General features: G+C 28.7%; 1 protein-coding gene across 2 annotated transcripts; it reads right to left on the reverse strand.

The window, feature by feature from the left end:
- Positions 1-11148, reverse strand: LOC111038407 (arf-GAP with coiled-coil, ANK repeat and PH domain-containing protein 3). Of its 2 annotated transcripts, none has more exons than XM_022321481.1 (15): positions 10452-11148; positions 6428-6485; positions 6114-6346; positions 5812-6040; positions 5022-5203; positions 4788-4954; positions 4461-4566; positions 4217-4390; positions 4051-4157; positions 3754-3934; positions 3420-3679; positions 3195-3361; positions 2998-3097; positions 580-700; positions 1-193 (listed from the first exon to the last, which is right to left on the reverse strand). In XM_022321481.1, exons 1-15 carry the CDS (start codon positions 10499-10501, stop codon positions 91-93), a joined length of 2238 nt encoding a protein of 745 aa, XP_022177173.1. In that variant the 5' UTR covers positions 10502-11148; the 3' UTR covers positions 1-90. The 2 variants fall into 2 exon arrangements, with proteins under 2 accessions (XP_022177173.1, XP_022177174.1); XM_022321482.1 differs by having other exon boundaries at positions 5037-5203; positions 10452-11131.
- Positions 11149-16954: the final 5806 nt, after the last annotated feature.

A 16954-nucleotide genomic window follows, 5' to 3' on the forward strand; every position in this document is an offset into this window, starting at 1 on the left:
AAGCTAAGAGGTTTATACTTAGTAGAAAACCACAGAAGTCTTATAGAGTAAAGTATAGTGATTTTTTTAAGGTTAATTTTTGTTCGAATATCATTTATGTAAAGGGCTCAATGTAAGTTGTGTAAAATCACGAACTGCATCTTTGAAAGATTCTGGAATTTCAGACTGATCATTTAGACGGCTGATTTTGAGCCTAAAATGAATAAATAAATAAATACATTTATCGATTTAATACAGATAATTAAAATTAGATAAAATAATTACATTTTTACAACAATTTACGACTAGAGGAGGTATACCAATCCTTAAATAACAATGTAACAATATAAAACATTATAAATTAGTCAAAACTTATTTGCCTTTAACAAAAATAAAATGATTATACTCAAGTTACATGTAAAGGTTGCACCAGGGGTAAAAAGCCTAAAACCATCCTTGATTAAACTGTTTCTGAGTAATTATAAAATTTTGTTCATGAAATTTATTTCATGTTTCTTTGAAAAAAAAATGAAATGAATGTTTTGAAAACTATATACATCAAACCACATAACTAGTGTTAGATAAAAAAACAATACATACAATGTTACTATATTTGCATTGGCCTGTTTTATGGCTACTTCTAGAGGTTCAATGTTATCATGATCTCTAAGATATTGATTTGCTTTGTGCTTTAAAAGAAGACATACTTGTGCTGTATGGCCTGAAAAAAAAAATTTATCAATAACAAATAACAAGATTTATAATATTATTTACTCATTTAATTTAAAAAAATAAAATATATAAATAACTAACTGCATTGCCCAAAATTGCCAGGGTCATAGGTTTGTATATTTAATAAATATATTTGTAAAAAAATGTATAATATTCCATATTTTGTTTAATTTTAGTAGCAATTTAATAATATGTAATCCAATTTATTGTTAAAACAATAAAAATTTATTTTTTCGAAAGCTGAGAAAAATCATAAGTCAGCTATTCTTAGCTACCAAAAGAAGTTGAAAAAATAAGCTAAATAAGGAATCTATTAACATCATTTTAAATAATTTATTGAAAATAGTCTTGCAGTTTTTGAGTCTATTAACTTCAAATACAACATCCAATTTTAGCTGTATAACCTGACTGCCTATGAAAAAATATAAAATATTTAGCTACATAGGTGTATCTTGGATATGGTGTACCTCAATTCACAAGCAAATGTAGGTCGATGTGCCTCATTTTGTGAACTAATTCGATCAAGAAGGACAATTCGCTTTTAGTGAATTGAATATATTAATTGGTATGAATCAAAAATGGATCAAACTAATCTTTAAACTTTTTTAATAACGCCAAGAACAATTTGAAATGTTCACTTTTATTTTAAATTATTAAGCAGAACATTTTCTAGACATTTTGGATGTATCTAAATCAAAATTCTAATGAGTTTCTGAGTAATTAAAATGTATTAATTAATAATATTAATCTTTAAAAATTGTTTCAAAAAATATAATTTAAATGTAATATTATATGTAGTATTTATTATATTTATATTGGATCATTTTTACTAATTATTTTTATTAATGGATCAAAAGTTATTACCAACATTTTCAAGCTACCTAAACCCCTTTCCCTTTATTTAACACATTACCATTTCCTTCGTATAATTTATATGACACAAAAATCACTCACTTGAATTTTGATTTAGACACATCCAAATTCTCAGAATAAATAACAGCTGAATAATTAAAAGTGACAAAGAGGGATTCCATTAAAAAAAACCTAGAAGTTTTTACTGTCACAGGATCATCTTTGACTAGTTTAAAAAATACGAAAGTATTCAAAAATATTGTCTTTAAATGTATTTAATAACTCCAAAAATTAGAATTTGAAAATGAAATATATACATAATTTAATCATAAAATCATGGCGAGCATGCTTAAAAAACACAGTGCATTAAGATAATGTATGTTGGGCCAAAGGGCGTATTAAGTCTTATCTATACTCTATTCTGAATGAGATCGTACCTCGGCGACCGACTTCTCCGCATGGGCGTGGCTTTGATCCGCAGTGTTGGTCTCCCGAGCTTTCTAGGTGGGGGAAGCATCTGACCATCGCAGACAAAAACTGGTCGCCGCAGAGTTATGATCTCATTCCGAATAGAGTATAGTAATAATAAATTATAATTTAAATAAAGCAAGATACGATACTTAAAATATACCAAAATATCATAAAAAGTACATATTATAGCTGGGGAATAGTTAACAACTTATGACAATGAAAGCATATATCCTGCAGCTTGTTGCAAGAACCAACTTGTGAAATTAATTTAAGATATAATCAAATTTGAATAAGTACATAATTTGCTAGGGAGTATATTAAAAATACATAGACCAATGAACAAAATAGATGACTTAGTGGAGACTTTTATATTTCAGGAGTAATAAAGCTTTTAATAGCCAGGTATTTGAAATTCATTGAGACAACATTTGAAATCTGACTATGCTTCAGATTGGATCATTTTATCAAAACCGAATTTGATATTATGAATATGGATACATAGCTATCCAAATTTTTTGTTAATACTGCATAGATTTACATTAATATGTTCAGTGGATTTATATTTATATTTATATTTTATTGCTCCATGGCCCGTTAAATGTTTCTAAATTAATGTAGTTGTTACAAATTATATTAAAATTGTTAGAGGTCATCAATGATGATTTGGGAACTTACAATAATTTGCCAAATTAAATATTTTAATCATGTTAGTTAATGTATTGAAGTTATGTTGAAGACAATAAGCTGCTGGAACACCAATTAATAAAATACAAATTGCAGGAGGAAGCTACAGTTAAAAGTGAAAAATGTTATGATTATATTACAGAATTCTTCCATTCTAATGTAACTCACAAAAAAGAAATTTAATATAATGTTAAAATTATTGATTCAAATATAAAAATTATTTACAAGAAATATCCAAACTAAATAATAGAACTAATAACACGAAATAAGAAAATATACCTAATTGTGTAGCAAAAAACAGAGGAGTTTGGCCATGATCATCTTGAATGTTTATGTCAGATGCATTAAGTATTAAATATTCACAAGCCATCACAGAACCCTGTAAAAATAAAAACTTAATCATGTATAAATTATAATATAAGAAAAACTCAGATGTATTAATGTATATGTATGTGAATATATAAAATGAACCTTACACTGAGTATAGCTTGAAAAAGTGAAGTCCGCCCATTATCATTTGGATTTTTCCAATTTTTATCTGCTCCTGTTGCTATTGCATGACACATTACTGGTAGATTATGTGCTGCTGCAGCTCGGTAAAGCAGCATATCTGGCCTCAATGTAGATATATCTTCTTCTACAACTATTAAAATTAATAAAAATTATACATTGATTAAAGGAGTTTTCTTTAATATTCTAACCATCTGTTCCATCATCACTTATTGTAGAATCATCATCGCTACTTATAACATCTAAAGATATGCTTCTAGTATTACCACCAATTACCATGACATTATCTTTTTTCTCATTTTTTACTGTAGACTGGGTTCCTCGTCGCCTTACTTTGCGAACACTCCATTTTCTTGTATTATATTCCTCCAAGACCAATTCATTATTAGGTATTGGTTTCACAAATAAGCGATCAACATACTTATTTCGAATCCATTGTTCACGAATTGGGCTAAAATGTATAATATTGTAATATCAATAACAATACATTTAATTAAATTTTGGTAATAATAATTAATGACCTACCCAAGACATTTTGTTGAAGCACGTATAACTGTATCAGGAACATTATATTCATACACTTCATTGACAACAGAATTTCCAACTTCGGCTAAAACTTTCAAAATCTCTGGTTCCCAGTCATCAAGAGTTAATGAACGTACTTTACTATAATGAACGCCAAGACTACGATGTACACCAGAACATTCTAAAATAAAAATATGTACTTATGGCAAAATGGTATAACTAATTTTATGATATAATGAAAGTTATAGGCAGTAAATACATTATTTTTATTCTTTAATATAATGTTTTAATACTAACCAATACATAATGTAATACCCAAATTTATGCTAGCCCAATCTGGATTTGGAGCTTTACAATCGCAACACTTTTCATTACCAGGAATTTTAACGAGCACATCCAATGTCCTATGTAATTAAATTAAATTTAAATAACTATAACTTGTAATTAGTTGAAGAAAAATTACTTAGACTTTTTAATTTTTGGAATTTGAAACTGTTCATTCAAATCATTAGAATCGTCATCATTTTGATTAGTTTTTTGTTGGGGTCGATTACGTATTGCATCTTCAATACCTTGTTGAAGAGCTTCTATCCATGACTTGTATACATACTCAGAATCAGCTTGTAAAATGTGACTTCTTAAAAAAAAGAAAAAAACCATTTATTTAGTTAGTTTGGTTGGGATAAACATCTTATATTAGCACTTACTTAGTTGGAGATAAGACTTCAAAACAAAACCTCCGTTCTGAATCATATGCTGGCTTCACAGAACAAATTCTCAAATCATCTTCCATTACAGTAAATAAATTTTCGCCTACAAAATTATATTGAGGATTGATAAATCAATTATAAGATTCTGTGTTAAGACAACACATAAATATTATATTATTGCTATTCTAGCAGACATATAAGTATATAACATATAAATTCAACTCAATACAATATTGATATTAATTGATATTATTATTATTCATTTACTTTGAGTACATAAAAAACTTTCCAAGTAAAAAAATTCCTTTTAATAAAATTACAAACCATTTCTTTTACGGTAAGCCAACTGATTATTCTTTAAGTAAAACCATCGTCTATTCCATGTTTTGAAAGCATTACTTGTTCGCTTGTATAGATAGCCTTCAATACGTGTTACATCTTTACCCTTGACATCATTTTCACAATCACCATTCACCATAACCGTATCATTGCTATAATTTCAAAATAATATTTATTACTATTTAGATGAATGAATTATTAACAATGATTATTTAATACACATCAATTCTGAACCTGTCGACCAATTTGTGATGTTCACTAAGTTGATTTTCCATTTCAGTTGCTTCTGCAGTCATAACAATTACCTCTTTGTTTAGACTCTGAATAAAATCTTGTAAGTCTTCAGTTAATGTAAAACCTTGATGAAAATATGTACCCCATGCTTGAATATAAGATAATAGCTAAAACAAGAAAAAATAAGAATTGTCTTATTTTATATGTTAAAAGTAAATGATACTAGAATAAGAATAGGGATGTTGAACCTTCTCAAGTCACATGTTAAAATTTCCTAACCAATATTTTAAAAAAATTTTCCAAATCAGTTTTACTATATAATACAAATATAAAGTACAGGTAGGAACTCTATCGAGATTATCAAACACCAAGACTAAACAGAATGACATTTAAAATAACTCTAAAACAAGATTTAGGTGAGTAAAATATTTTAAATATTGAGTGAGTATTTGTTTAGATTTAATGAAAAACAAAAATCACTAGTTTCATTCATCTACCATCAATGTAAATCAAATTTGATCGCTTTTACATTGTAGAAAACAAACTTTCACAACTGATTTTTTATGTAAATAATGAGCATATAATATTACATGTAATACTTTTTGTAATATGACTGTAAGTGAGTTCCAATTATTGAAAATGTTATAATGATTAACTATTTTGTCAAAAAATAATTAAGCACTTTTTTCATTTAATATAAAAATATTTTTGTACGTCGTTAAAATTTAACATAGTATGTGCCTTTGACAAGTGTAACTCAGGTTCTCCTACTTACTGTTGAAAATATTTCAGGTTTTTTCCTAGTTAAGAGCATAGTAATACAATGCACATGATCCAAAGCAGCATGACGAAAAGAGCTTCTTGCTGATGCAACTTGACTTAGTAGTTCATCTGCTTCGTGTGGACGAGATTTTAATACCTGTGAATTTCTTAATAGGGCAGCGTCAAGTTCATATGTTGCCTTTTCAAATGCATGCTTGGATTCTTTACTTGCTTTTATATCTCTGAAAAAAATAAATAAAATAAGAAATTATATTTCTAGTCATCATTATTTAGTATAATATTTTAAAAACTCACTCTTTAACAAATACTGTTAAGTTGTTCAAAACAGTTCGCGATGCCTGATCCAGGAAAGTTGTTAAAAATTTGTTCATTTCTTGAAGAGCATGAATGATTTTATTTAAGTTCTTAGTTGATGATGTGTCATCACGGAAACAGAGTCCCATTTCCCACAAACTATTTGCAAATAATGATTGTTGACTTACATATGTCTTTCCAGAGTCAATCATAAGACTGTATACTTTTACAACCTAAATTCATAATTATTTATGTTAAATGTGAACGTGAATACAGTGTAGTAACAGTTAAAATCTTTAAAACAACATCATTACCTTTTCTAACCTATGTTCCAGTAAATCAATATTAGACTCATGGCGATCAAGTTGTGTCCTGTAATAAATTATATAAATAAGTTTTGTAGTACATAAAAGTAATTTAGTACAAAAACAAAGTATAAAAATTTATTTTATATTAAAATTTGATGTATTTTTCAACGCACTTTTAAATATTAGTAATATATGGTTTAAACTGTACCAATTCATTCGATTTCCAAAAATAACTTAACATTTTTAACACAATATATTATATTTGTATAGAATTTAATCACTACACAAACTTAATACCACAATAAATAATCAATAAAAATATAAGGTTGTTAGAATTCAGCATTATTTAAGTAGGGTTGATAATTATTGTCTTCAGTTGCACTTTTCAAGCTGACACTGATTAAATTTAGTGGACTTTTTTAAAGTATATACTAACAATAAGGTTACATTTTAATAGGTAGTTACCCTTTTTAGTTATTATAGATTTTTTAAATAAGAATTTTATAATTTAATGTTCTATTAAACAATGACATATTTTATTTGTATAAATAATTCAATAAAAAATAAAATTTTGATCAATTTAATAATCCATCAGTCTAATATATTTATCTAAAAGTATTAAAAATCAAATTATTTATTATCATTATTGCCTAACCTATTTATAAAGTTGTGAATTTTTCAAATTTTAAACAAAGAATTAGAATTTTTAATTTTTTAAAATAATTCTTAAGTAGGCATACAATAATTTATGAACTTTTAATTGGTTTAGAAAAAATGTTGTCTGAAAATTTAATTTGTTGATAGTTTGTATTTTATATATTTATTTTGTATGCAATGAAAATGAGCCGTTAGGCTTATTTATCAATAATGTTATTTATTTGATGATGATTTATTGATAGTGCACTTAGAGACAACAATACATCTATTTCCAACATATACCATGACAGAAAACTAAATATTTTAATGTTTAAGGGAAATAGTTGGGACGCTGCTCTTATATGTAATATACTAACCCTAAAGCTATTTCTAAAAAAAAGTAGCTAACTATTGTCACTCCATTTTGTCTGGAAATTTTCTTGAATCAATTATTATAACAAAATATAATACAGTCATCTCGATAACTCGAATTTTTTTTTGTCCCTAGGAAATTCCTATACAGTTGTGCTGTAAAATAATCGGCAGTTGCCGTATATCTTCGATGTGTAGCGTGTACAATTCGTAGTTATGTCTCTTAAACGTAAATTGGTAACATTAACAATTGCTGAAAAAGTGAAAATTATAAGTGAGGTGACAAAAAGTGGTAAACAGAAAAATGAAATTCCCAAGCAATTTAATATTCCACTCAGTACACTTTCAACTATTTTGAAAAATAAAGAGGATACTTTACAAAAATACGAAACTAATAAAGGGTCCATGAAAAGAATGAAGATTTGTGAGTATCCCGATATATAGAGGTTCGTTTACTCAATTGGTTTATTCAAAGTAGAGATTTAAACACTCCAATAAATGGACCAATTTTAAAGGAGAAGGTCAAATTTTTTGCTACTAAACTCGGCCATAAACAATTTAAAGCTAATCAAGGTTGTTTAAGCAACTGGAAAATTAGGAATAACGTCGTTTTTCATAAAATATGTGGTGAAAACGCTTCAGTTGACCAATCAATATGTTCTGACTGGTTAGTAAAATACCTACCAATTATAAATCAATATTCCCCCGATGACGTTTATAATGTTGACGAAACAGGTTTATTTTATAAATGTTTACAGAGTCAAACATTTATTTTAAAACAACCCAAACGTCAAACTCTTATTTCAAATTATTTTTCTAAATAATTGTAAGAAATTTACATATTTTGTGTTTTAAAATGTAATCTTTTAATAAATTTTTAATTAATATATAAGGAAATGAGTTTTAAAATTTAATTTTTTAATTCTAATTATAGTTTATAAATATACATATAATACTTCTAAAAAAAACAAATTAAAAAAAAAATAATGTCTAAAAATAACTCGAATTGTTTTGTATTTTTAAAAAAATTTGAGTTATGTAACTCGAAAAATACATAAGTCGAATTTATTTTTATGTCCCTTGACATTCGAGTTATCGAGACTCAACTGTATTATATAATCAATGGTTATTATACTAATAAAATATAGGTAGGTATTTTTGTCATATGCGGTTTACTCTATTAATATATTTTTAATTATTCATTACAAATATTATTAAAATTAAACATAGTAGGTATCAAAATTAAAATAATTTAAGTAGAATTAATAATCTTTATAATTAGAATAAAAATTACCAACAATAATAAAATAAAGTACAGATATCCCTATACAATAAGATATATAATATAGGTATAAATCTAGTAAGACATTATTCAATAATACACAAACATATCACACTTCATTTTCTTATTTCCTAATTCTAAATACAATTATTTGTTTTTTTACATTATTTTTTTTAAACTACAAAAGGTTAGGTTAAGGTTCCCAATAAACTTTCTATGTGGCTTTTGTGCGCAAAACTGATGGGATCAACAAAGACTTGGGAATGTTTGAAGGTTATGTGAATAAATATAACATAGTGTCTTATATGCTAGCCTTTCATAGAAAAAGTGTAGTTTGAAGAAATGAATGATTTTGTGTATAATACTATAATACATCTGATTTTCTTGCAAGAAATACATAGGTGGACACAGTGGCATAGCCAGGGGCGTTTTAGATGATGATTATCCTTTTCCCTTATTGCCTTTTTTCTCCTAATAAATGTATTATTTATATTATATTACTTATTAATAAACGAAAACTCTAAAAACCTAGTTTAATTTGTATTTAAACTCCCCCCTCCCCATTTCATAATCCAGGTAACGCCACTGGGTGGATATTTTATTTTTCAAATAGAAGTAAACTTGTATTGATCACCATAGTCAATTGCAATAGATGACAAGTGGATGTTAGACGGCATATGACAATAATACTATAATATACACACTTATCATAAATCATAAAAGTTATCACTTAAGTTATCATGTGTTGATGTGGTGTATTATCTAGCATAAACAATGTGTTTTCTAGTAACATAATTTTAAATCTTTTAGAAATTTAGAAATTTTATAATCCCAGAACATATTTTAACTATCATCAAGTAAGTAGTAATAACTTTTGCTACACTAAGCGTAAACTTTTAGAGCGATACAGTATTTTGGTACATTATATACACCTTACCATAGCAACAATATGTTAATCACTACAAATAAGTAGATACCTAATGTGCAACTGAATAGTCGCTACTACTAAGTCCTGATCACTGTACAAAGCCATAAGGATGAGTTCATATTATTAAAATTGATTTAATTATGGGCAAAATTGAGGCACAGAATAAAAATCTACAGGTACAAAATAAATAGTTTACTGCATTGTCTACTCTGATATAGGTAGACCAAGAATACATTGTTTACAACGTACCTATTAATATGTAATGGAACTAATACAAGTTCACACATGTAACCAAGAATTATAGATATATTGTGTTAATCAAGGGGTTAATCTATTGTATTAGCAACATAATATTAAATGATTACCTAGTTTTTTTTATAGTTGTACCTACTTAAAAGTTAGTGGATTATCTAAGAAATATGTAGTTATTTAGTTTATTATTTTAATCAAGACAAACTCAGTTGCAGATTTTAAGACTACCTATATAGACAAATAAGTATGTACTAATGTACCATATGAATCATAACTCATAAGTAATAATAATCATTAAAGAAAACATCAATTAATTTGTGTGAATTAAGGAAAACTGCAGATACAGATTTTAAAAATATAGGAAGGCACAAAAATATATCTACCATAAGAATCATTATTGAGTGTCAATAAGAAAAATTATTTTGATACCTTTTCTACTTGAACATTTTCAAAATAATTTGCAATCCATTGATACCTATTAGGTTACAGTCTTAAACCAGCATAAATTATTTCAACTCGTCAACTTTAATATTCTATGGAAATCATGATTCGTGACTAACCTGAACTTGGGCGAGTCCTGCAGGCAATTGCTCACCGAAATGGTTTGCATCGTGACGGTTTTCCTGTCGGCAGGTTCAGAACAGAGTCATCGTCGTACGTGCGTGGGTGGGTCCGAAGTCGCGGGAAAGCGATGCGGAGAACAGGGAAAACGCAGAAAACAGATTATCGCAATATCGTGTCCGGCCGGTGCAGTGGCGGCGACAACAGAACGGGCCACGGGGAGAGCAGAATAAAGATAACGGGCGCGTCACCAAACACACACCAACGCCGCAGTACAGCGACCAGCGCCACAATGGTTGAAGAGTACAGAGGTCTGAGAGTACTGAGTAGTGTCAGTAGTGACTAGCGACTACGAATCATCGTGCCACTATCGCCCGCTGGCACCGCGCCCCGACCCACCGCCGCACAATGCGCGCCGTTATCGTGTACGTCGTTGTGTGTGTGTGAGAGTACTGTAGTAGTGTAGTATAATATACGCAACACACGGGTGTACCCGCACTACGACTGTCTAGTGTCTACCCGACTATAGTATTATTGTAAGGAATAATAATAATAATAATATTATTTACAAAATAGTACGCACGCGCGTTCGAAAGTAGGTTCTATATTATTACTATTATTATTTCTGCTGTGTAGTACACCGTAAACGCAAAAAACCTTTAGCTGCAGCAACCAGCCCACCGGAGGTGGTGTCGAGTTCGCGGTGCGCGTTCGTCACTCCTCGTCGAGCAGCGATAAGCTGGACGACCGATCGGACAGGACGGGTGTTTCGCTCTTTTCGCGACGTTAGGTGGGTGGCGGCGGGTGGATCACGGATACACCTGCGCGCACGCCGCACGCGAGACGGGCGACGGCCTGCTTCTCGACCGCAGCCGTATGTGCCCGTACTCCAACGACATTATTATTATTATTTTCGGCGCCGTCGCGAAAAGACTGCCTGGACTGCTCTAGTGACCGTGGCGGGGAGGGCTTTACCGGGTTACGATAAACTTAATATGCAGGTCTCCCACTCCCTAGGCCGACGCAGACCACAATCCGCTGCTCCACCGAACTGCGGAACTGCGGAATACGCACCCGTTTGGCGGTTCCGAGTTGAGTATATTATTTTTTTTATACCCATCACTTCTTTTTAACCAACACTGTGTCACTGAACTGTATTATTATAGAGTGTTACGTGATGCAGTAGCGTAACTGGATAAAAATCTAGGGGGGCAAAATAATTTATTCACCATAATCACCCCTCCCCCCATATTGTTAAATAGTATTAAGAACCTACAAGGGTTCAATAATAAAAAGGTGCTATAAGTACCTAGTTTATAAGTAACTGGTATAAATATTATTTACAGATATTTTATACTTGGTAAACGATAAATAAAATAATAACTAATAACCAACAAATAATTTAATGACTATATTGAATGTGATTATTGCGATAACATTGACGATACGGCAAAGGTCAATATAATATTATTTATATACAGCAAGAGAAACCTAAAATAAATGTACTTTCATGAAATAGTTTGACGAAAAAAATATTTTAATATTATAATATGACGTTAAATATATTGCATTTTTACTTAACTTAATAATTGGATTTAGTCACATTTTTTTCTCAATTATTCTTTCTTTTACCCAAGCGCAACAGTTATGACTGTTATGCTTATGACTTCATGAGTATTTTACGACGTACAAACAATTTTAAATTTTAAAATACTCATAACTCTTTTAAAAATTAAAATATGATATAAAGCCTATAAGCCCCAGATTATTATCTAGGCCAATCTTGCCTTTAAATTTTATAACAGGTAATTTCACTCTAATTTTAGAAATTATTATAATTTTCATTTTTCATCATTATTGTGAACGTAATATTTGCTATGTTGTAAATGGTTCAGATAGTGAAAAAATGTGCTGATATCCATCTAAGAAGATTCAAAGATTTGTACTGTTGGATTATTTGTGAGAGCAAAATGATACCTTTGCCCACTCCCCACAATTACGCCACTGACGCGATGAATAAAAAAGTATGAAATGCAATAATAATAAGGCAAATATAGGAAATTGCATGTGTACAATGTACATGGTGAGAGCGCATAATATCATATTATGTACTTATAGCCCATAACTGTATAAGTATCTACTGACTACTATATCTGTCTATAACATCTGTATAATATATAAGGGGCATCATTTGAGGTGGACAGGCAGGGGTCATACTGTCATAGTGCCACAACTTAGCCATCCAATATTTTTATGGGCCGATGGCTGATTAAATTGCTCAACGATAATGACCATGGCCACACATTTCATGCTAAGAAAATATTTGTAATTTAATATTTAATACTTATTTGCCAAGTACTTAATTTAACTTCTTTTAATTTGTACAGTATAATTGGTAAAAAAATATGAAACTAGAAAAAGGAAAACCGAAAAGAAAGAATATATATCTTAAGAGAGATAAAATTTCGTAGTATTATATTCGTATAATATTTTTAATTTACATCAAATATTTATTTTTATGTCATTTTTTAAAATCATTATTTGATGGTAATGATGTATTTTAACTCTTTTTTCAAATAAAATAAACATTTCACACTTAACTTTTTTAGATCATTTTTAAACATATTTATGTCATTTTATGCCTTTTTTATCGTGCATTTTTTCAAGATTTTTAGGTCATCAAGCTCCATGCACTAGTTAAAACTTTTGGGACCGTATCGATCAGACTTATAATATCATATAGTTACCTTTTAATTTGTTTTAACCAAATCGGAAGGGTAATTGAGCCAAATTTTTCCTCACCTGTAGAAAAACTGTAATGACGGCCCTAGGGCCCTGAATACACCTAATAATTGTACTTATAAACAAACAATTTTTTTCTACTGTATAAAGAAATTATAAATTTTTACTTGCTTATTAAAGTTTACAACTTAAAACAAATATATATCTATTATCCACCACCTTTAAGTACATGCTTGTGACGGTGATATAGAGATGAGTTAAAATGACAAATTATGAATTTATAAACAATTTAAGTATTCAATTTTAAGAACATTCAATAATCTATAACTAAGTATAGAGTATTTACCTGATACAGTAATACTAATATATAATATTTATCTCTAATATGTAATTACTTATTACTAATATACAAAAATTCAACAGTAGAAGTATAATATCTTATCCAAGCACTAAAAATAGCCAATTCTACATTTTTTTTTATTCCTGTAGATTAAGTTAGGTTAGATTATGTTGTACTGTTGTAGTAATGTAGTAATGTGTTACCTACATTAATTGTCATCTCCGATCTTCTCACCTGTGAATCTGTGATGTCATTAGTTTTAACTATTTATTTTCTGTTTTTTAGATAGCTCCTAAACCAATTTAAACTAATATTTTTTGAACCAAAATTTGGTAATATTTCGACTATTTCATGATGGTTAGTAATATAATACTATAGTAATATGTAGATTATAAACTTCTTAAAAGAAATCGAGTTACACAACTTATAACTTAATATAAGCAAAAGTATACTGCAAACTACATGTTAGTACAATATAAATCAGAACTAATGGCCTAGTAGTCGATGTAATGAAGATGAATAAAAAAAAATTCATTTTTATTGATGTACCTAATTCTTTTAGCTTGTTAGTTTTTCAGATTCTCCATCCTCTAGTATTTACATCTGAACATGGGCTGTATATTTTTAAGATCACTTTTTTTTTCTTAACACTTTTTCTTTCGAAAATAACTAGTGAGTTTTCGTCTGTCTCCCGTAACATCTATATTTCTGATCCATTATACGTTACCACTAATTTAATTATGTCCGCGATATATTTGATTTTTTAAGTTTGTTGAGAGGATTATAGATCGCAGTAGATTTGTCAGTCCAAAGTAACACTTGTTATACCAGCTTGAATTCTCGCCTTTACTTCACTGTATTCATCGTTTTGATGGGTTAATATAACGCCGAAGTACCTATTTGAATTGTTGCACTTTTCTGGACCTTGAACCTTCAACTTCCAACAAATTGTCTTGAATATTTGGAGGTAGGTACTTTTCTTTGAACTACCATATATTCCGTATCTTATGTATTTATTTCCAATCCTAAACGTTTCGTATTTTCTATAAAATTTTTGGATCACCTATATATTATAATATATATTGTACATAGCGGTATCTATATTATTTATTTTATTTTGTGTTGTTATAAGGGAATCGAATCATTAACAAATATTGTACTTATTAACACAATTTTCATAATATTTTTGCTACCTAGTTAATATTTAGTACGTTTTAAATTTTGAGCGAAGCGATGGATGTATTGATTTTACAATAACGTGTTTTTTTTTATTATTTTCATTTTTGTCTTTGTCGTCACCTTTTATTGTAGAAGTAAAAATCAATTTTGAACTTTAAGGGTGGTTTTAGCTAGTAAATTGAATCTAGTTGGCACTTTTGGGGGGCCAAAAGTAAAAAAGAACTTTTCAATATAATGAGAAAAAAACAAAAGAAAATAAGGAAAAACTGGAAATCTAAATATAATACATAAGCACAATTTTTTTTATAGACATTCTAAGTTAAACTTTATAATCCTTTTTATTTTTATATACCTTCCTAATGTTTTTATGATTTTTCAATATGATGTTTTGTGATTTGTTATTTGATTCATATAAATTTATTTTTTTTTAAGGTCTTTAATTCCCAAATTAATGATATTTTTCTATAATTTACTACTATAGCGATGTATCATTCATAATTAAATTGGTATTATAATTGATTATATGAAGAGTACTACTAGTACTAGTTATGTACTTATATGTTTACATCATTGAAGTGAGTATTTACATTGGGGCAGAGGATCGACTCCCCTTTTTTTAATAAATATTTCACATCTGACGGAAATGTATGTTCAGATGAGTTTTTCCATAATATTATGTAAAAAAAGCCCTGCTGTACTTCAGCATACTTGGCAGTTACCAGTTTGTGTGCTTGTACCTACAATATATATTTATATATGTAATATAAAACACGTTCACACTATATGAGTACAGATTCTTTTGTATAAATTGTACTTCGTAGTTCGTAGACAAATATTAATACAGATTTAACTTCAAGAGATAACGTCACCCCCGCATAATGTGTTGTTCCATTTTACAAGTGTTTAACACATAGCAAATTTACGCTCAGCAGATCAAATTTAGCTTCGTTAGTTCAAAAATTAGAGTGAATCGGCCTATTATTAAACTTGATGGTCAGAAAATTATCTTTGTTTCTGTGTAGGTTTTATTATGATAGTTCCAGTTTTAGCAGGTTATGCGTATATAATATAGCGTAAATTAAAAATTAAAACCAGCATAGGAACACAGATAATTTTTTAACCATCGTGTTTTTTTATAGTTCGAGTCACTCTAATTTTTGAACTAACGAAGCTAAACTTGATCTGCCGAGCGTAAATTTACTATGTATTAGGCACTTGTAAGTCGGGGACAACATGTCATGAGGGTGTGGCGTCCTTTTTACTCATGTAATGATCTAATAATGTTCATTATTGTCCGAATATTCAGCAAAAACTTTTGATTTAATTGAATTGCAATCTTAGTACCTATAAATTATAATAGCTATATACAAAATTACTAAATGGTAAATCTAGTACTATAGGTATTATTTAAAATTTAAATGCTGCAGATATTTAAAATAGGAATTTTGTTTTAATAAGATATTATTTTAATCTCAAGTAGGTAATATACTAACATGTATGCTATATATATTAGTACAATTTTGGTAACGTATTTTGCATAGATGATGTTATGAAAAATATTATTATTTAAGGCAACAATGGTGGTGAGAGGGGAAATGCCCCCTCGAGTTGGTGACCATTGAATAAATTCATATCCCCCACCACAAGAAAATCATTTCTGCATCATAGTCTGATAATCTGATATAACTATATGAAAAAATCGACTATGAAGAAATATTATCTTACGAGTATATAGTTTCCTGCAGAATGGTACGAACCTGTCCTACCAAAATATTTCTTTAGCCCAGAATTTTTGTTTCGAATAATATAATACCTACTATAATATTATTAATATGCAGTCGAACCACTTTAGTCAATTATTAATTATTTTTTTTTGGCCCTTCAAATGTTTTTAAGCTGTATTTGCTGTTCGAGAAAAATAACTCGAAAAATACATAGGTAAAATCACAAAATGTATTAATTTTTATTCCCATTGATATTCGTGTTATCGAGACTCAATTGTATTATATTTATACACAGGCACATCGCTCACAGCATAATATAATAAAATTTATCTACAGATAGAAGATTAAAATATAACTTATAAGGGATTAAGCTAGGGAGTGCCTGCTTACTCACACTATATGTATACATGTATAATGTTTATATTATTATACTGTATATTATATTTAATATATGTAATATTTAATAGTAAGTATACCTATATACTAATATCAACATTTGTGTGTACCGAAACTGTAT

Source organism: Myzus persicae, unplaced genomic scaffold, assembly GCF_001856785.1.
Source record: "Myzus persicae strain clone G006 unplaced genomic scaffold, MPER_G0061.0, whole genome shotgun sequence".
NCBI lineage: Eukaryota > Metazoa > Arthropoda > Insecta > Hemiptera > Aphididae > Myzus > Myzus persicae.

What these genes read in the sequence shown, in the direction of transcription:
- LOC111038407 (XM_022321481.1), bottom strand. Translation starts at nt 10,501, where the DNA reads ATGCAAACCATTTCGGTGAGCAATTGCCTGCAGGACTCGCCCAAGTTC. An exon ending in TTTTTCAAGCTATACTCAGT is followed by an intron (nt 3,098 to 3,194) that starts GTAAGGTTCATT and finishes TTATTTTTACAG; the next exon opens with GGTTCTGTGATGGCTTGTGA. An exon ending in GTTTTTTGCTACACAATTAG is followed by an intron (nt 701 to 2,997) that starts GTATATTTTCTT and finishes TTTTTTTTTCAG; the next exon opens with GCCATACAGCACAAGTATGT.